This window comes from Ranitomeya imitator, chromosome 2 (assembly GCF_032444005.1).
Source record: "Ranitomeya imitator isolate aRanImi1 chromosome 2, aRanImi1.pri, whole genome shotgun sequence".
NCBI classification, from domain to species: domain Eukaryota; kingdom Metazoa; phylum Chordata; class Amphibia; order Anura; family Dendrobatidae; genus Ranitomeya; species Ranitomeya imitator.
In genome coordinates, this window is record NC_091283.1 from 350,254,605 (window position 1) to 350,276,759 (window position 22,155).

The following is a 22,155-nucleotide window of genomic DNA, read 5'->3' on the forward strand; positions in this document are numbered from 1 at the left end:
GAGGACTATGAGGGGTGCATTATACTATATGGAGGACTGAGCAGTGTATTATACTATATGAAGCACTAGGAAGAGTGTATTATGCTATATGGAGCACTATGAGGGGTGTATTTTAATATACGGAGGAGTGTATTATACTATATGGAGGACTGAGGAGTGTACAATACTATATGGGGGACTATGGGGAGTGTATTATACTATAAGGAGGACTATGAGGGTGCATTATACTTCTTATATGTCTCCCCATGACTTCTATGTTAGCCCCTGATGAGTATAATGGTTTATTTTCTTTTATACATTACATAACAATGGCAGTACGGGGGACAAATATATGCCAGGATGCGGCACTGGATAGTTATGCAACTGAGGTCACACTATACAACTTTGCAATAAAGCTATAGTGTGCAAAATTAATAGGGAAAATGTGAATTTGGGTGGAAAATATTTTGGCATGGTGGGGGGGCCCCATTTGAAAGTTCGCACCGGGGCCCATAACTTTGTAGTTACGCCACTGGATGTATGTGCTAATTTTGCTATACTAATGAACTACTGTTTCAAGGATTATACTCTGTTTGTGGTTTTTATACCACCTGTCTGATCGAGATATTAATAACATCTAGTATGGAGCTTGGCTGTTACTGCTCAGATGATTTTTGAAAAAAGTTGATGTGTTCGCTGTGTTTTCTACCTCCTCTTCTGCCTCGTTCTTTGAATATTACTTTTTTGTGGTTTCTTATAGTAATTAGATTGAGATTTATTGGAAGGATGGTTATGATTAATACATTTTATTGCATATATACATATATTCACATTCTCTGATGGATAAAAAAAATTAAATTTCTTTGTTAGTTTCCTATTCTCAATACGAAAATGGCTTCTCCTAGGTTTATATTCATTTATTCGTAACAAGAGCTTATTTACGGGAACAATTCCAACATTTTGAACATGAAAATGGATTGTACTCTGTGAATTCTCAGATGTGCAAAAAGATTTGGTTTTGTAGTAAAACATTTTCCACATTCTGAACGTGAAAACTGCTTCTCCCCTGTATGAGTACTTTTATGCCTAACGAGATCTCCTTTTTGAGAAAAATATTTCCCACATTTGTGACATGAACAATGAACATGGCTTCTCCCCTGTATGAAGATTCTAATGTGCAACAAGACTTGTTTTGTAGGTAAAATATTTCCCACACTCTGGACTTCAAAATGGCTTCTCCCCTGTGTGATCTCTGTTGTGTATTAGAAGACCTCTTTTGCAAGTAAAACATTTCCCACATTCATGACATGAAAAAGTCTTCTCCCGTGTGTGATTTCTCTGATGTGCAGTAAGATTTCTTTCTTGGAAAAACATTTCTCGCATTTTGAACATGAAAATGGCTTCTCCCCCTTGTGAGCTCTTATATGTTTAACGAGATGTCTTTTGCAAGTAAAAAATTTCCCACATTTATGACATGAAAAAGACTTCTCCCCTGTGTGATTTCTCTGATGTACAGAAAGATTTCTTTCTTAGTAAAACATTTCTCGCATTTTGAACATGAAAATGGCTTCTCCCCCATTTGAATTCTTATATGTTTAACTTCTCCCCCTTGTGAGTTCTTATATGTTTAACGAGATATCCTTTGCAAGTAAAACATTTCCCACATTCTGGACATGAAAATGGCTTGTCCCCAGTGTGAATTTTTGCATGTGCATCAAGACCTCTTTTATATGTAAAATATTTCCCACATTCTGGACATGAAAATGGTTTCTCCCCTGTGTGAGTCCTCTGATGTATGCTAAGATTTTCTTTCTTGGTAAAACATTTGTCACATTCTGGACATGAAAATGGCTTCTCCCCTGTGTGAACTTTCTTATGTGCTTCAAGATTTCTTTTATATGTAAAATATTTCTCACATTCTGGACATGAAAATGGCTTCTCCCCTGTGTGAACATTCTTATGTGCATCAAGATTACTTTTATATGTAAAAGATTTCCCACATTCTAGACATGAACATAGCTTCTCTCCTGTGTGAATTCGCTGATGTACAGTTAGATTTTCTTTCTTGGAATAACATTTCCCACATTCTGAACATGTAAATGGATTCTCCCCTGTGTGAGTGCTTTTATGGTTAACAAAATCTCGTTTGTAAGAAAAACATTTCCCACATTCTGGACATGAAAATGGTTTCTCCCCTGTGTGATTTCTCTGATGAACAGTAAGACTTTCTTTATTGTTAAAACATTTCTCGCATTCTGAACATGAAAATGGCTTCTCCCCCGTGTGAGTTCTGATATGTTTAACGAGATGTCCTTTCCAAGTAAAACATTTCCCACATTCTGGACATGAAAATGGCTTGTCCCCAGTGTGAATTTTCGCATGTGCATCAAGACCTCTTTTCTGTGTAAAATATTTCCCACATTCTGGACATGAAAATGGTTTCTCCCCTGTATGAGTTCTCTGATGTCTGCTAAGATTTTCTTTCCTGGTAAAATGTTTGTCACATTCTTGACATGAAAATGGATTCTCCCCTGTGTGAGTATTCTTATGTGCATCAAGACTTCTTTTATATGTAAAATATTTTCCACATTCGGGACATGAAAATGGTTTCTCCCCTGTGTGAATTCGCTGATGTGCAGAAACATTAGCTTTCTTGTTAAAACATTTCCCACATACTGAACATGAAAATGGCTTTTCCCCTGTGTGAATTTTCTTATGTGTATCAAGACCTGTTTTATATGTAAAATATTTCCCACATTCTGGACATGAAAATGGTTTCTCCCCTGTGTGACTTCTCAGATGTCTGCTAAGATTTTCTTTCCTGGTAAAACGTTTGTCACATTCTGGACATGAAAATAGATTCTCCCCTGTGTGAATTTTCTTATGTGCATCAAAATTTGCTTTGTAGGTAAAATATTTTCCATGTTTGGGACATGAAAACGGCTTCTCCACTGTGTGAGTGCTTTTATGTTTAATGAGATCTCGTTTGTAAGTAAAATATTTCCCACATTCTGGACATAAAAATGGCTTCTCCCCCGTGTGAACTCTCTGATGTACTGTAAGATTTTCTTTCTTGGTAAAACATTTCCCACATTCATGACATGAAAATGGCTTTTCCCCAGTATGAATTCTCTGATGTGCAGTAAGGTTTGTTTTATTAGTAAAACATTTCCCACATTCTGAACATGAAAAAGGTTTCTCCTCTATATGATTTTTTTCATGTTCAGCATCCTTTTTGTTATTTTCACTTTGTATAGCTGCCTGGAATGAATCAGAAAATAGGGCTGACGGTTTATCTGTAATATTGTGATGCTGTTCATATATATATGGTGTGATACCATAATCAGCTTCTTCAAAATCAGTAAATGTCAGATGTCCCTCTGACGCACAGTCATCTGCCAAGGACAAAAACAGAAACAGTATTTTTTTGTTATAAATGCTGCCTTTTGAAATAAATCGTATTAAAAATCAATTACTAGCTGACATAAAAGCAAGGACTAATAAATTATTTTATTAAGCCAAAAGGTTGTGCTCTTTCAATTTTTAGTTTCTCTTCTAATGCTAGCTGTCATAGATATAATGGTAAAATGGGGTCAAAATCCATAAAGTCATCTCATAAGAGGAGACATGTCATCTTCATTTGAACATTGAAACATGTCTTAATTACGGTATAACTTGGGAAGGGAAAAAGAGTTTTGACTTCATTCCATTCAACTATGACTCCCTGATGTGAATAGGAACTGAAGTGGGTAACTGTTCTAGTCTTCACAGGAATTATAGCAGACTTTGTGGAGGCGGATTAATATTTTACAGATGGATAACGGCACATAGGGCATGATCCATATCTATGTGAAACTAAATTCATGATAGGAAAAATCTCATTTATATCTCCTGCCTGGGACATCCAGGTAGGCAGATATCCCAAAAATTGGTGATCTTGTAACTATTTGGGACCAAGCCACATCCCATTGACAAGCCCCAATCTGAGGTCACGCAGCAGAGGTATGTGGGCGTGACTTATCTAATAAAAGCAGATTTTGAATTATTGTCATTGACAGTTCTGGAAGACTCAGTTCAATGTAGTTCTGTACCATAGTGACACTGATGGTCCACAGTGGCGAATGCTGCAGAGAGATCCAGGTGAATAAAAATGGAGTTTTACATTAACTAGGATGGAAGAGATAGCATGTTTTATTACTTGAACGGAATTACTTGGGCACTGTATGTTCGTTTAATTTGGGTATTGCATATTTGTATTATTTTGCTAGTTTGGACACTGTATGTATATGTAATTGGCCACTGTATGTGGTCATTATTTGGTTTCTAATATTTGAGCTCTGTTAATTGGTATTATTTGGAGACCATATATTGTTATTATTTGGGCAATCTATGTTGGTATTTGTTTTGTTGGTATTATATGGACACTGTACATTACCATTATTATTATTCTTTGGGTGTATGGAGTATCCAGATAAAGATAGCACCTCTGATGGAGGGCTTGCCATGTCCTTTCAGGACAGCTCGCCCATCTTTTGTCTTCATTTGATACTCAACTCTCACCTGTACCTCCAAGTAACTGCTAGCAGGCAACAGTGGGTACACCCTTGAACGCCGTCTCAGCAGGCGGGCCAAACTAGATGAGGGTTGCCGTTGGTTTTGAGGCTCGCAGTGACAAAGGGTTAGCCTACCCATGCATGTGAAGGCATAATTCGGCAGACAGAAAAGCAGTTCCCAGCAAATCGTTATGGAAAAAGGAGAGGGTGCAGCGAGGAACATATAGGACACTGCTGGCCATCCATTGCATCCTGACCTATCTCAAAGTAATCTTGACAAATTCTTACCACTAGGGCTCGATAGGCACGGATGGATGAGTAAGGCTGACGAGCTGCACAACTCTTGCTCACTTTAATCCAAGTCAAGCGCAAATCATGACGTCAATCACTGCTCTTCAAAGTCCTGTGGCGATGGTGGAGCGGTGAATCAGCAGGTGTGGAATCACTGGAAGCTGTAGTCACGACCTGCATACAGGCGGCTCAGGTCATAGGGTTACTCCCCACTGGACCTAAGCAGCAGTGGAGTTCGGCAGCCCTCTGGGTGTCTGAGCAGCCCTATTTAGGATCACTTTGCTCACCTCATTTGAGGAAAAGGCTAGAAATGATGCCTCAAACATAGTTTGCTTCATCTTCACATGGCCAGCCAACCGCAGCTGGCGGGTATCCCTCATAACAGTAAACACAAAGAAAAAAAAAATCGTAGTTACTTACCGATAACGGTATTTCTCTGATCCCATGATGGCACCACGGAAAGAGGGGATCCACCCCATAGGGACAGGAAACTTACAGATAAAAAGGCGGTACCTCTCTCTCGCATCAGTTGGTTTGCAGAGCATTAACAGAACTACAGACTGCAATTAGAACAGCTATACAAAAATATTTAACATTAAAATAAGCTTAATAGAGGCACCGCGTGGATATTTTCCAAACTAACTAATTTCAGTGTGCGCACCCACACGTGAAGGGAGGGAATGTACAGGTGCCATCATGGGATCAGAGAAATACCATGATCGGTAAGTAACTATGATTTTCTCTTTCCCCAATGATGGCACCATGGAGAGAATTACATAGATTGTACATTAGTGGGGGACCACTGACTCCAGAACCCTTCTCCCAAAGGTAAGATCTGAAGAAGAAGTCTAGCCAACAGTGATTAAAGAACATAGAGCAGATATGTAGAGCTGCTGCTTGGTCTTCTCCCTCTATCGAAGCGCCGGCTCTCTCTGCCCAGGAAGGCGCCACTGCTCTGGTTGAATGGGCTCTTCTCTCTTCAGGAACGGCTGCCCCACATGAGGAATATTATAGGGTGATAGCGTCTCTTATCCACCTTGCCAGTGTAGCCTTCGATGCTTTTTGTCCTTTCCGTGGACCCTGGAAGCATACAAAAAAGAGACCTGTCCTTCCTACACTCCCACGTAGCTACCAGATACTGGATTAGGCATCTCTTCACTTCTAACGTATGTAGAACTTTTTCCCCCTTACTTTTGGGATTGGGGCAGAAGGGGGGTAGTGAAATTTCTTGCGACCTGTGAAACCGTGATGCCACTTTCGAAAGATAGGCTGGGTCGGTTTTAAGGACAACTCTATCCTCCAGTATCTGTGTGAAAGGCAGGTATGCTGACAAAGCCTGAATATCGCTAATTCTATGTGTGATGTTAAAGCTACGAGCAGGGAGGTTTTAAGGGATATACCGTATATACTCGAGTATAAGCTGACCAGAGTATAAGCAGAGACACCTAGTTTTGCCACAAAAAACTGGGAAAACTTAATGACTCGAGTAGAAGTCTAGGGTGGGAAATGCTACAGCTACTGGTAAATTTCAAAAATAAATTTAGATACCAAGAAAAGTAAAATTAATTGAGACATCAGTAGGCTGTGTTTTTGAATATCCATATTGAATCAGGAGCCCCATATAATGCTCCATAAAGTTTATGATGGGCCCCATAGGATGCTGCATACAAAAAATATGCCCCATATAATGCTGTACAAAGGATTATTATGGCCCCACAAGATGCTTCATAGAAACATTTGCCCCATAAAATGCTGCACAAAGGTTGATTATGGCCCCATAAGATGCTCCATAAAAACATTTGCCCCATACAATGCTCCACAAAGGTTGATTATGGCCCCATAAGATGCTCCATAGAAACATTTGCCCTATATAATGCTGCACAAAGGTTGATTATGGCCCCATAAGATGCTCCATAGAAACATTTGCCCCATATAATGCTGCACAAAGGTTGATTATGGCCCCATAAGATGCTCCATAGAAACATTTACCCCATATAATGCAGCACAAAGGTTGATTATGGCCCCATAAGATGCTCCATAGAATATTATGCCCCATATGCTGCTGTTACGATTAAAAAAAAAAACTGACATACTCACCTCTTGTCCTGAGCAGGCAGGGACACCGGCACTTGCAATATTCACCTGTCCCCGTTCCACCGCCGCGCCGCTCTGTCTTGCGTCTATCTGCACTGACTATTCAGGCAGAGGGCGCGTACTGAACACATTATCGTGCCCTCTGACCTGAACATCACAGCCAGAGGACGCAGCAGACAGAGCCCGGTGGTGGAACGGGGACAGGTGAATATCGCAATGCTCACCCTCACTCGTCATACTCACCCTACCGGCACGGTCCCTGGCAGCTTTTACTATGCGATGGTCTCTCCTGCGCTGGCAGCTTGTTGCGGTGTGCAGCGGTCACTGGTACCACTCGATAAAGTAATGAATATGTGCTCCACCCCTATGGGAGTGGAGTCGCGTCCATATTCATTACTTTAATGAGCGGTACCATGTGATCGCTGAACACCAGAACAAGCTGCCGGCGCCCGGAGACCATCGCATCAGAGAAGCTGCCAGGGACCGTGCCGTTAGAGTATGATGTGACACATGCCGTTCCCCCTTCCCGCCGACCCCCTGGGACAATGACTCGAGTATAAGCCGAGGGGGGCACTTTCAGCCTAAAAAAATGGGATGAAAATCTCAGCTTATACTCAAGTATATATGGTAACTTTCAGCAGGGCTTCTGACAGGGGTTCAAAGGCAGCCTTACTTAATGTAGAAGGACTAAATTTAGGTCCCAGGGTGGAGTAGTATGAAGGGAAATAGGTCTGGATTAACTTGAAGCCGCCTTAATAAACCTTGCTACCCAACAGTTCCCAGCCAGGTCGCAGTTGTACAGGGCCCCTAACGCTGCAACCTGAACTTTTAAGGTGCCTGTGGACAAACCCTGCACCAAACCCTTCTGTAGGAATTCTAGGATTTTGTTTATTGGAACTTCCTCGACTACATTGGCACCCAAGAATGAAATACATTTTTTTCAAACCCTCCCATACGCCTTGGTAGTTACGGGTTTCCTACTTTTTAGTACAGTGGTAACTAAGTTTGAAGAGAACCCCCTATTGCTCAGAAGTTCCCTTTCAAATTCCAAGCTGTCTTATGCAAGTTTTCTACCTGCGAATGAGTGACCGGCCCTTGGGACAACAGATCCGGGATGTCCAGAAGAACCCATAGGTCTGAGATGGACATCATCCTCAGCCACGAAAACGAGGTGCTCCTCGGCCAAAAAGAGGATATTGCGATCACCCTTAGCATTGCCCTCCCGAATTGTCCTCAGCACTAAGGGAATCAGGGCTATTATCATTTATTTATATAGCATTATTAATTCCATGGTGCTGTACATGACACGGGGTTACATCTAAATACAAATATCACTTAAAAGTAATCAAACTAACAATGGCAGACTGATACAGAGGGAAGAGGACCCTGCCCTTGCAGGCTTACATTCTACCGGATTATGGGGAAGGAGACAGTAGGTCGGGGGTTGCAGTAGCTCCGATGGTGTTGAGGTGGCCGTGTGGTCATTACAGGTAGTAAGCTTCTTTGAAGAGATGGGTTTTCAGGTTCCGTTTGAAGGATCCAAATGTGGTGGATAACCGGATGTGTTGGGGCACAGGATTCCAGTGGATGGGGGATATTCGGGAGAAGTCTTGGAGGCGATTGGGTGAGGAGCGAATAAGCGTAGAGGAGAGATGAGGTCTTGGGAGGACCGGAGATTACATGAGGGAAGATATTGAGTGATTAGTATGGAAATATGCGGAGAAAGGTTATGGATGGCTTTGTGGGTCAATGTTATTAGTTTAACCTGGTTACGCTGGGAAACTGGGAGCCAGTGAAGGGATTTGCAAAGAGGGGAAGCAGGAGAGCAGCGAGGAGAGAGATTAATTAGTTGGGCAGCAGAGTTAAGGACGGACTGGAGAGATGAAAGGGTGTAAGTAGGGAGGCCACAATGGGGGATGTTGCAGTAATCGAGGCGAGAGATGATTAGGATATGCACAAGCATTTTGCTATAGTGAGGGTTGAGGAAAGGATGGATTCTGGAAATATTTTCGAGCTGGAGGCGACAGGAGGTGGCGAGAGCTTGGATGTGCGGTTAAAAGGACAGGGCAGAATCCAGGGTTACTCAGGCAGTGGATTACTGGGACGGGGGAAAGTGTGAATTAATTTATTGTGATAGATAGATCAGGTAGGGATGATGTGCGAGATGAAGGAAAGATAATTAGTTCAGTTTTGTCCACATTGAGTTTGAGGAAGCGAGAGGAGAATAAGAAGGATATGGCTGATAGACACTCTGGGATTCTGGACAGCAGAGAGGTGACATCTGGAACAGAGGTAGATCTGAGTGTTATCGGCATATAGATCGTACAGGAAGCTATAGGACTTTATGAGTTGTCCCAGGCCAAGGGTATAGATTGAGAAGAGAAGAGGTCCTAGGACAAAGCCTTGAGGGACACCAACAGAGAGGAGGCGAGATGAAGAGGTAGTATGGGAGTAGGAAACGTTAAATGTGCGGTTGGTAAGGTATGAGGAGACACCAAAGGCTATTGGCGGGAAGGCATAAGCTAGATGGTAATTCCAGGGTACCTTAAGAGCGTCTAGAGTAATTGGGCCTCCCCCAGGGATCGATTGAGCAGAAAGCTTCAATTTTCTGGTTTCGGCTGTTTGCGAACAGGTCTATCTCTGGCCAACCCCAAAGTTCTACGATCTGATTGAATACTGCCTGATTCAGTTCTCACTCCCCTTGTCTCAGTTGTGTTCAACTTAGGAAATCTGACGTCCGATTTTCTGTGGCCTTTATGTGGAGTGCTGACAACAAACCAAAGCTGGTCTCTGCTAGATGAAGGATGGACTTTGTCACGTCCATCAAGGACCAAGATCTGGTGCCCCCCTGGTGGTTCAGATATGCTGCCACCACTTGGAACACCCTTACAAGTTTTACCGCTAACAGCTCCTTCATGTTTGAAGAAGCTAACTTTTGTTCCTCTGACCAAGGACCTTGGGTTATCTGATCTCCTAGGCGCACACCCCACCCCCAGAGGCTTGCGACAGTGGTTAGGGTTTGGGATATTGGCCATACCCAGGGAACACCTCTGGCTAAATTATTTGAATCCGCCCACCATGCTAGAGAGTAGGCCATTCCTGATGAGAGGTTTAACCACCCTTCTAAATTTCTGCCTAGGGGTGCTCCTGCTTCTAATATTTCCCATTGTAGATATCGGGTATGGGCTTGGGCCCACTGGACCGCTGGAATATAAGCTGCCATCGATCCCAGCAGAGATATTGCCTTCCGCAAGGTGATGACAGGGGAGTCTCTCATACGTGTTACCAGCTGTATCATATTTTGAATTTTCCCCTGTGGGAGATGACATTCTTGATTGTTTGAGTCTAGGATTATCCCCAAGTACTCTTGCACCTGACTCTGTATGATTTGGGATTTGGATAAATTCAACAGCAATCCCAGACTCGTCAGAGGCCTCATAACATTGTCTAGCTGTTGTTTGCAATGATGAGAGGAAACATCTATTACCAGGAGGTCGTCCAGATATGGAACTATCAGAATGTTTTGTTCTCTTATGTGGGCCATAACTTCTGTCATTATTTTGGTAAATACCCTCGGAGCAATGGCCAGGCCAAAGGGGAGTGCCCTGTACTGGTAATGTTTTAAATTCCCCCTGAATTTTCACTGCGACTCGGTGAAAAAGCCACGTCCAGGCGAAATGTGCATTGGAGCTAGCAGGATACTATTGGGTATGGATTGTACAATGTTATAGGATATTCCTTTTATCCCACTCCTTTTGCCTTTCTGATTTTTGAATGCATGTTTAATGCATGTTTGCAAACATATGTAGGTTATGTGTAATGGGATATATTCTTAGTATTATTATATCAAATTTACTATTTTGTCCAAAAGCCCACTCCAATTATTGCACTAGGGTTTTTTTGTACTGCTCTGTATTTTTCCCCTTTTTTATGTGTATTTTAATATTATTAAATAAATCTATATATTTCTATCATACTGGTTTTGTACTTTCATTTTTTTCACCCTTTTCTTTTGAGTAGGTGTTGTTAGCATTATGGGGTGATATCTGATATGTATTCATATTCTATTGATTGTGCAGTTGTATGTAATGTAACCTAGCCTAAAGGTACCTTCACACATAACGATATTGTTAACGATATCGTTGCTATTTGTGACGTAGCAACGATATCGTTAATGAAATCGTTATGTGTGACAGCGACCAACGATCAGGCCCCTGCTGGGAGATCGTTGGTCGCTGAATAAAGTCCAGAACTTTATTTCGTCGCTGGACTCCTGCTGACATCGCTGGATCGGCGTGTGTGACACCGATCCAGCGATGTCTTCACTGGTCACCAGGGTAAACATCGGGTAACTAAGCGCAGGGCCGCGCTTAGTAACCCGATGTTTACCCTGGTTACCATGCTAAAAGTAAAAAAAAAAAACACTACATACTTACCTACAGCTGTCTGTCCTCCAGCGCTGTGCTCTGCACTCCTCCTGTACTGGCTGTGAGCCGGAAAGCAGAGCGGTGACGTCACCGCTCTGCTTTCCGGCTCACAGACAGTACAGGAGGAGAGCAGAGAAGCAGAGCGCAGCGCTGGAGGACAGACAGCGGTAGGTAAGTATGTAGCGTTTGTTTTTTTTTACTTTTAGCATGGTAACCAGGGTAAACATCGGGTTACTAAGCGCGGCCCTGCGCTTAGTTACCCGATGTTTACCCTGGTTACCGGCATCGTTGGTCGCTGGAGAGCTGTCTGTGTGACAGCTCTCCAGCGACCAAACAGCGACGCTGCAGCGATCCGGATCGTTGTCGGTATCGCTGCAGCGTCGCTTAATGTGAAGGGGCCTTAAGGCTCTGGCTGTGCATGTGGTGGTTATGGCTGGTTTTAATCCCCAATAGCCCTCCCCCCCCCCCCCCGCTGCCTCACAGGAGCCTTTTAGAAAAATGTCTGCCTTTTTATCCATGGGGTCCTTCAATGTCCCCATGTCTTCAAAAGGCAGGGCAAATTTATTGGAGGCTTTTGCAATCGCCACATCCAGCTTTGGCGCTTTCCCCCTAAAAGGGCATACTGGGTCAAAGGGGTACTTTTTCTTTGGGGTTACAAGACTCTTTTTTTCCAGTCTCTTCCACTCGCTTTTAATTAGGGACTGGATTTTGTCATTTGCTGGCAATGCGCTCTACTTTTTTGTTCTAGTCCACTAAACATTAAGTCCTGGACTGTTTTCTTGGGTTGTGAGTCTACAAGCCCCATGGTTGTTCTTACAGCTTTCACAAGCGCGTCAGTCTCTTCAATCGGGAAGCAGCTGCGACCCCCTTCTGAGGATGATGAGGAAGGAGGAGAAGATGATGAATTGCTTGAATTGGACAAGTCGCTCCCCGCCTCACTAACACTTGATTCAGGGGACCTGTGCCTGGACCTACGCTTTTTCTTTGAGCCTTTAAGGCCTTTGAGGGCGTCTTCTACCTGACAGAGCCTTTTTTCCCACGTGGTGGGTAGCTCTTCTGTGCAGATTGCACACATCCTATGTTTGGACTTTGCTACACATTTCTTTCGCGGCTTTGGCCCAGGGACCAATTCCGCAGATGGTTCCACTTTTGGCCCGCGGTTCTGCTGGAGCCTCTGCTGCGTAAGACCCCGAATAGCTGCAGCCGTGTTGCTGGCGAGAATCCTCTCCCTGCCGTTGTCGTCAATGCGGATGCTGGCGTTGCTGCTGTTGGCGCTGCCTCTGCTTTTGCTGTCCATGATGAGGGGACTGATCTTGCAGGATCTGCTCCTCCGGCTGCTCCTGATCACTCATGGTGCCTCTGAGTGCCGTTTCCCGTGAGTTTGCCGCATTTAAATCTTCAAGGCCCTCCCCTTGCTTCCGTCGACGCAGCGCATCGGGATCACTGGGTTTCCCAGTGATGCACCGCGCTAACCCCAACATTGCCCCCGCGCATGCGCAATACTGATTTCCCAGTAGTGCCTTGCGTTTGCTCGCATCATAGGGGCGCCGGTTCGCGAGTGCGCACAGCTCCCTCCAGGAATCCTGACATCGCGCCGCCTGCACATTCCTCATGGAGAGCTGGTGAAATTGCAGTAAGGCGACTGCCGTTACCTCCTCTGCCGTGGATGGTTCGGCGTCCTTCCAAACGCGGCAACCGCTGTCACCCCGATGCCAGCATCCCCCTGTGGATAATCCGCAGCCCTCTGCCGTAGATAGCCCGGCGGTGTTCCCATAAGGTGACCGCTGTCAATTAGCCACCTGGCCTGTGACTATGTCAGGAGAGGCAGACTCGGACTCCTTTCTTCACAGCCTCTCTCCGCACACACTCAAGGTCCGCAGACCCCAGCAGTGGGGCTTCGGGAAAGAAAACCACCCCAGCCAAGGGAATCCCGCTGCCTGGATCGGACTTGTCGGCCCCTGGCATCCCACGACGATCTACAGTTATGTCAACTGTATGTTCCCCATCAGGGACAGGAAACCAACCGATGCGGGAGAGAGGTACCGCCTTTTTAACTGTAGGTTTCCTGTCCCTGTGGGGCGGATCCCCTCTCTCCGTGGTGCCGTCATGGGGGAAAGAGAAAATTATGGTATTCAACCTTGGCACATGGAATGTGAGAACTCTGCTAAACAATATCAAAACCGACAGACCAGACAGATGAACGGCATTGGTTGCTAAGGAACTAGCTCGCTACAATATGGACATAGCAGCTCTCAGTGAAACACGCTTAGCAGAAAAGGGCCAACTGACAGATTGAGGTGGTGGATACATGCTTTTTTGCATTGGTCGAGGCAGCAATGAACGATGAGAAGCAGGAGTGGGATTTGCTATCAAATCTCACCTTGTTCGTAAACTTGCCCAGCTTCCAGAGAGCATAAATGACTGCCTGACAACACTTCAGCTTCCACTTAGAAACAAGAAGTGTGCTACCCTGATTGGTGTCTATGCTCCCACCATGACCAATCCAAATGACATTATGGATAAGTTCTATGATGAACTTGACACACTTATCTCAGTGATCTCATAGTCAGACAAGTTCATTAAACTTGCAAGACTTTCATGCCAGAGCAGAAATTAACTATCAAAACTTGGAAAAAGTAACGGGAGACACGGCATTGGCAAGTGTAGCGCTAATGGCCTTCTGTTATGATCCGGTGACCTTGGGGCTGCATGAGAACCTTCACTGGAGATGGTGGCCACTGTACTGACCGCAATCCTGAACTTAACACCACAACTAGAAGTAGCCGTGGAGTGTACCTAACACACCTAGACACCTCGTCACAGCCGGAGGACCCTTTTGCCCCTAAAGATGGAAATATGAATAGTATCTTGCCTCAGAGAAAATCCCCAAAGGATAGACAGCCCCCCACAAATATTGGCGGTGAGTCGGAGAGGAAAAAACATACACAGGCAGAAAACAGGATTTAGCACAGGAGGCCACACTAACTAGATAGGGCAGGATAGGACAGAGTTCTGTGCGGTCAGTATAAAACCCTTCAAAAACATCCACAGCAGAAATTACAAAAACTTCCTACATCTAACTAATAGATGTAGGAGCGCAAATCTGAAACAAGCACACAGCCGTGTGCCACAGACACAAAAAAACAAACACTTATCTTTGCTGAATTTGGCAACAAGCAGGAGAAGCCAGAAAGTGATCCATCACTTCACAAGGAACATTGACAACTGGCAAGGGCTAAAGGATCCTGCACATCTAAATATCCCAGTCAGAATTGTAATCATCAGATACACCTGGCCAGGACTGTGACTCAGAGACAACTGCATTTCAACCTATAACCACCGGAGGGAACCCAAGAGCAGAATTCACAACAGTACCCCCCCCTTGAGGAGGGGTCACCGAACCCTCACCAGGGCCCCCAGGACAAGCCAGATGAAAGACACGGACCAAATCAGCAGCATGGACATCAGAGGCAAAAACCCAAGAATTATCCTTCCATTTGACAAGGTACTGAAGCTTCCACCTCGAAAAACGGGAATCCAAAATCTTCTCAACAACATATTCCAACTCCCCATCAACGAACACAGGGGTCGGAGGATCAACAGAGGGAACAACGGGCTTCACATATTTCCACAGCAAAGATCTATGGAAGACATTATGGATAGCAAAAGAGGCCGGAAGCGCCAGTCGAAAAGACACCGGATTAATTATCTCAGAAATCCTGTAAGGACCAATAAACTGAGGCTTAAACTTAGGAGAAGAAACCTTCATAGGAACATGACGGGAGGACAACCAGACCAGATCCCCAACCCGAAGCCGGGAACCAACACACCGACGACGATTAGCAAAACGTTGAGCCTCCTCTTGAGACAACACCAACTTGTCCACCACATGAGCCCAAATCTGCTGCAACCTGTCCACCACAGAATCCACACCAGGACAGTCAGAAGGCTCAACCTGCCCAGAAGAAAAACGAGGATGAAAACCAAAATTACAAAAGAAAGGCGAAACCAAGGTAGCAGAACTAGCCCGATTATAAAGGGCAAACTCGGCCAATGGCAAGAAAGCCACCCAATCATCCTGATCAGCAGACACAAAGCATCTCAAATAAGTCTCCGAGGTCTGATTAGTGCGCTCGGTCTGGCCATTTGTCTGAGGATGAAATGCAGAAGAAAAAGACAAATCAATGCCCAGCCTAGCACAAAAGGCCCGCCAAAACCTAGAAACAAACTGGGAACCTCTGTCGGACACAATATTCCCCGGAATACCATGCAAACGAACCACATGCTGAAAAAACAACGGAACCAAATCTTAAGAGGAAGGCAATTTAGGCAAGGGCACCAAATGAACCATCTTAGAGAACCGGTCACAAACAACCCAGATAACAGACATCTTCTGGGAGACCGGAAGATCAGAAATAAAATCCATCGAAATATGCGTCCAGGGCCTCTCAGGGATTGGCAATGGCAAAAGCAACCCACTAGCACGGGAACAACAAGGCTTAGCCCGCGCACAAGTCCCACAGGACTGCACAAAAGAATGCACATCACGTGACAATGAAGGCCACCAAAAGGACCTACCAACCAAATCTCTGGTACCAAAAATGCCAGGATGACCAGCCAACACGTAACAGTGAACCTCAGAAATCACTCTACTAGTCCATCTGTCAGGAACAAACAATTTCCCCACAAGACAGCGGTCAGGTTTATCAGCTTGAAATTCCTGAATAACCCATCGTAAATCAGGGGAAATGGCAGAAAGGACCACCCCTTCTTTCAGAATACCGACCGGCTCCAAAGACCTCAGGAGAATCAGGCAAAAAACTCCTAGAGAGGGCATCAGCCTTAATATTCTTAGAACCCGGAAGGTACAAGACCACGAAATCAAAACGGGAAAAAAACAAGGACCATCGAGCCTGTCTAGGATTCAGCCGTCTAGCAGACTCGAGGTAAATCAAATTCTTATGATCGGTCAAGACCACAATACGGTGTTTAGCTCCCTCAAGCCAATGTCGCCACTCCTCAAACGCCCACTTCATAGCCAACAACTCCCGATTGCCGACATCATAATTGCGTTCAGCAGGCGAAAATTTACGGGAAAAGAAGGCACACGGTTTCATTAAGGAATCAACAGGATCCCTCTGAGACAAAACGGCCCCTGCCCCAATCTCAGAAGCGTCAACCTCAACCTGAAAAGGAAGAGAAACACACTGTGCGCAACACAGGAGCAGAGGTAAATCGACGTTTAAGCTCCTGAAAGGCAGAGACAGCCGCAGAGGACCAATTCGCCACATCAGCGCCTTTCTTCGTCAAATCGGTCAAGGGTTTAACCACACTAGAAAAATTAGCAATGAAACGGCGATAAAAATTTGCAAAACCCAAAAATTTCTGAAGGCTCTTCAAGGATGTGGGCTGAATCCAATCATGAATGGCCTGAACCTTAACCGGATCCATCTCTATAGAAGAGGGAGAAAAAATGAAGCCCAAAAAAGAGACCTTCTGCACCCCAAAGAAACACTTAGACCCTTTCACAAACAGGGCATTGTCACGAAGGATCTGAAATACCATCCTGACCTGTTGCACATGAGACTCCCAATCATCGGAAAAAATCAAAATATCGTCCAAATATACAATCAAGAATTTATCAAGTCCGGAAAATATCATGCATAAAGGACTGAAAAACAGATGGAGAATTAGAGAGTCCGAATGGCATCACAAGGTATTCAAAATGGCCTTCGGGCGTGTTAAACGCAGTTTTCCATTCATCACCCTGCTTAATACGAACAAGATTATATGCCCCCCGAAGGTCAATCTTCGTAAACCAACTAGCTCCCTTAATCCTAGCAAACAAATCGGAAAGCAAAGGTAAAGGGTATTGAAACTTGACCGTGATTTTATTCAAGAGGCGATAATCTATACAGGGTCTCAAGGAACCATCTTTTTTAGCAACAAAAAAGAACCCCGCTCCCAACGGTGAAGAAGATGGTCGAATATGCCCTTTCTCCAAAGACTCCTTAATATAGCTCCGCATGGCGGTATGTTCAGGCACAGATAGGTTGAAAAATCGACCCTTAGGAAACTTACAGCCTGGAATCAAGTCAATAGCACAATTACAGTCCCTGTGCGGTGGAAGGAAACTGGACTTGGGCTCATCGAATACATCCTGAAAATCAGACAAAAACTCTGGAATCTCAGAAGGTGAAGAAGAGGAGATTGACATCAAAGGAACATCATTATGAACCCCCTGACAACCCCAACCAGTCACAGACATGGTGGACTTCCAGTCCAACACAGGATTATGTACCTGCAACCACGGAAAACCCAGTACGACAACATCATGCAAGTTATGCAACACCAGAAATCGACAATCTTCCTGATGGGCTGGCGCCATGCGCATGGTTACCTGTGTCCAAAAACTGGGGCTTATTTTTAGCCAAGGGTGTAGCATCAATGCCCCTTAAAGGAATAGGGTTCTGCAAAGGCTGCAAGGGAAAACCACAACGCATGGCAAACTCAAAATCCATTAAATTCAAGGCGGCGCCTGAATCCACAAACGCCATGACAGAAAATGATGACAATGAGCAGATCAAGGACACAGATAACAAAAATTTAGGTTGTACAGTACTGATGGTAATTGAACTGGCGATCCTCTTTGTCCGCTTAGGGCAGACAGAAATGACATGACAAACGTCGCCACAATAATAACACAACCTATTTTGACGTCTGAAACCCTGTCGTTCCGTTCTAGACAGAATTTTATCACATTGCATAGGCTACGTTCACATTAGCGTTATGCTAGTTTGCGTCGGGTTTGCGTTGGGCGACGCAGCGGCGACGCATGCGTCATGCGCCCCTATATTTAACATGGGGGACGCATGCGTTGTTTGTTGCGTTGTGCGACGCATGCGTCTTTTTTGCCGCAAGCGTCGGACCAAGAAAGCGCAACAAGTTGCATTTTTCTTGCGTCCAAATTTCGGCAAAAAACAACGCATGCGTCGCAAAACGCAGCGTTTTTGCGTGCGTTTTTGCGTGCGTTATGTCGCCGACGCAGCGGCGCACAACGCTAATGTGAACGTAGCCTTAGGGCAGACAGAAATGACATGAGAAGCATCGCCACAATAATAACACAACCTATTTTGACGTCTGAAACCTTGTCGTTCTGTTCTAGACAGAATTCTATCACATTGCATAGGCTCAGGAATTTGCTCTGAGGATAACGCCACAGCGCGCACAGTTCTGCGCTCCCGCAGGCGTCGGTCAATCTGAATGGCCAGAGACATAGATTCACTCAGACCGGAAGGCGTGGGAAAATTGCCGCTAAAGCATCATTATTCCATTTAGTCAACACAGACCATTTTCTGAATTTCTGACAATACAATTCTGCCGCCTCTTGACCCTGAGACAGGGTCAACAAGGTCTTCTCAGCTTGATCCACAGAATTAGGTTCATCATACAATAATCCTAAAGCCTGAAAAAAGGAGTCAATATTATCAAAGCCGGATTCCCAGATTCCAGGGAAAACGCCCACTCCTGCGGGTCGCCACGCAGTAGTGAAATAACGATTTTTACCTGCTGAATGGAATCACCAGAGGATCGAGGTCTCAGGGCAAAAAAAAGTTTACAGTTGTTTTTAAAACTCAAAAATTTAGACCTGTCACCAGAAAGCAAATCAGGAGTAGGAATCTTTGGTTCTAAAGCAGGAGTCTGAATAATAAAATTAGAAATACCTTGCACCCTAGCAGCAATCTGGTCTACACGAGAAGCTAAATCCTGAACATTCATGCTTGCACCAGGCTCCTCAGCCACCCAGATATTAAGAGGGAGAACACAAAACAGACTGGAGAAAAAAAAAATGGCTCAAGAGCTTCCTTCCCTTCTTCGGAGATGCATTTAACTCATTGTGGGCCAGTTGTACTGTTATGATCCGGTGACCTTGGAGCTGCATGAGAACCTTCACTGGAGATGGTGGCCACTGTACTGACCGCAATCCTGAACTTAACACCACAACTAGAAGTAGCCGTGGAGTGTACCTAACACACCTAGACACCTCGTCACAGCCGGAGGACTAATTGCCCCTAAAGATGGAAATAGGAATACTATCTTGCCTCAGAGAAAATCCCCAAAGGATAGACAGCCCCCCACAAATATTGGCGGTGAGTCGGAGAGGAAAAAACATACACAGGCAGAAAACAGGATTTAGCACAGGAGACCACACTAACTAGATAGGGCAGGATAGGACAGAGTTCTGTGCGGTCAGTATAAAACCCTTCAAAAACATCCACAGCAGAAATTACAAAAACTTCCTACATCTAACTAATAGATGTAGGAGCGCAAATCTGAAACAAGCACACAGCCGTGTGCCACAGACACAAAAAACCAAACACTTATCTTTGCTGAATTTGGCAACAAGCAGGAGAAGCCAGAAAGTGATCCATCACTTCACAAGGAACATTGACAACTGGCAAGGGCTAAAGGATCCTGCACATCTAAATATCCCAGTCCGAATTGTAATCATCAGATACACCTGGCCAGGACTGTGACTCAGACAACTGCATTCCCACCTACAACCACCGGAGGGAACCCAAGAGCAGAATTCACAACAGCCTTCTGCGCCATTACATATGTACCACACATGAACTTGTCATCACCAACACTTTGTTTCTTCTACTCGCAAGAAGACAGGTTCGAGGCACTGGCGTATCATGGAATTTGTCTGTGCCAGGAAGAGGGATAGGATGGACTGAAGAGTAACGAGAGCCATGAGTGGTCAAGACTGCTGGACCTACCACCGCCTCATTGAGCCTAAGTGGCGACTTTGCATTCTGCCATCGAAGAGACCCCCAAGGGCAGAAGACTACAAAGAGGCTGAATGTCTCCAAGCTGCAAAGCAGAAGAGTTGCAGATTAATTTTCCGATGATGGTATTTTGATACTATCCTTGTGTAGTAGTTTTGTCTTGCATCATTTGGACACTGAATATTGGATTATATATTGTTATTTTTAAGCACTGTATATTAGTATTAATTTGACCTAATTTCTTGCTATATAGGGTTGGCCATGTATATGGATACACCTAAATAAAATAGGAATGGTTGGCGACATATACTTCCTGTTTGTGGTACATTAGTACATGGGAGGGGGAAAACTTTTCAAGATAGGTGGTGACCATGGCTGTCATTTTGAGGTCGGCCATTTTGGATCCAACTTTATTTTTTCCAATGGAAAGAGGGTCATGTGACACATCAAACTTACTGAGAATTTCACAAGACATTGTGACATATTCTTTCATGAGTTGCTATTTACAAGTTTCTCTTTATTTTCAGCCACTGACATGTCCCAGAGGTTAACACGTGAGGAGAGGATTGAAATTGCGTTGATGTCTGGTGAACGCAGTACCCGGGTCATTGCAGCAGATTTCAATGCAAGACACCCTACGCAAGAAAACGGTCACCATTCCCATTTTATTTAGGCGAGTTACTAATATCTGCCGAAGGGATGTTCGACTGATGCCAGATCGGCACGATGAATTTGCAGAAGGGGCAAAACAAAAATTGGAACAGGACCCTCAATTTACACAGAACATCATGTTCAGTGATGAGGCAAAGTTCTTTGGGTGGGCCATTTATATGGATACACCTAAATCAAATGGAAATGTTGACAGTTTTCTTGCATAGGGTGTCTTGCATTGAAATCTGCAATGACCCAGGTACTGCGTTCACTAGAAATCAACACAATTTATAGGCACTCACGTGTTAACCTCTGCAACATGTCATTGGCTGTGAACAAAGAGAAACTTGTAAATAACTCATGAAAGAATAAAGTTAAGTTAAAACCAAGCACACCATTGTTTGTTTTGTGAAATTCTCAAAAATGATGTGTCACATGACCCTCTTCCCTGTTGTGAATTCTGTGGTCAAGCTCCCTCCTGTGGTCATGAGTGGTACTTCGGCTGGTTGTGTCTATGAGCTTCCTCTGGTGGATGTGAGTGGGGCTGCGGCTTCTGAGTTTCCTTCCTCAGGTGACGAGGTTAAGTCGTTAGGTGCTGCTCTATTTAACTCCACCTAGTTCTTTGTTCCTGGCCTTCAGTCAATGTTTCAGTATTGGCCTTGCTATCTCCTGGATCGTTCCTGTGGCCTGTCTGCCTTGCATGAGCTAAGTTTTGCTTATGTTACTATTGTTTCCTATATTTTCTGTCCAGCTTGTTATATTGGTTTTTCTTGTTTGCTGGAAGCTCTGAGACACAGAGGGAGCACCTCCGTACCGTTAGTCGGTGCGGAGGGTCTTTTTGTCCCCTCTGTGTGGTTATTTGTAGGTTTTTGTGTTGACCGCAAAGCTATCTTTCCTATCCTCGGTCTATTCAGTAAGTCGGGCCTCACTTTGCTAAATCTATTTCATCTCTGTGTTTGTATTTTCATCTTACTCACAGTCATTATATGTGGGGGGCTGCCTTTTCCTTTGGGGAATTTCTCTGAGGCAAGGTAGGCTTATTTTCCTATCTTCAGGGCTAGCTAGTTTCTCAGGCTGTGACGAGGCGCCTAGGTTCTGGTCAGGAGCGCTCCACGGCTACCTTTAGTGTGGTATTATAGGATCAGGGATTGCGGTCAGCAGAGTTCCCACGTCTCAGAGCTCGTCCTATTTAGTAACTAACGGTTCACTTGTGTGCTCTTAACCACTAGGTCCATTGTGGTTCTGAATCACCTGTTCATAACAGTACTGAAGGCCCAAAGTACTAATGCTTCTCAATAGAGGGAAAAGGGAAGTTCTGAGACCATTTTTTTTTCTTTGCACTGTGTTTTGTCTCTCTTTTCCCCTAGA

At 44.5% G+C, this 22,155-nt stretch overlaps 1 protein-coding gene across 1 annotated transcript in view; it reads right to left on the bottom strand.

Annotated features, from left to right (window-relative positions):
* Positions 1-448: 448 nt before the first annotated feature.
* LOC138663732 (zinc finger protein 665-like) overlaps positions 449-22,155 on the bottom strand; it is a 78,336-nt gene continuing 56,629 nt past the window's right edge. The window contains exon 11 of the mRNA XM_069750055.1: positions 449-3,374. Within this exon, the coding sequence (XP_069606156.1) occupies positions 1,567-3,374 (1,808 nt within the window). The 3' untranslated portion in view covers positions 449-1,566. The remainder of the gene's footprint in view (positions 3,375-22,155) is intronic.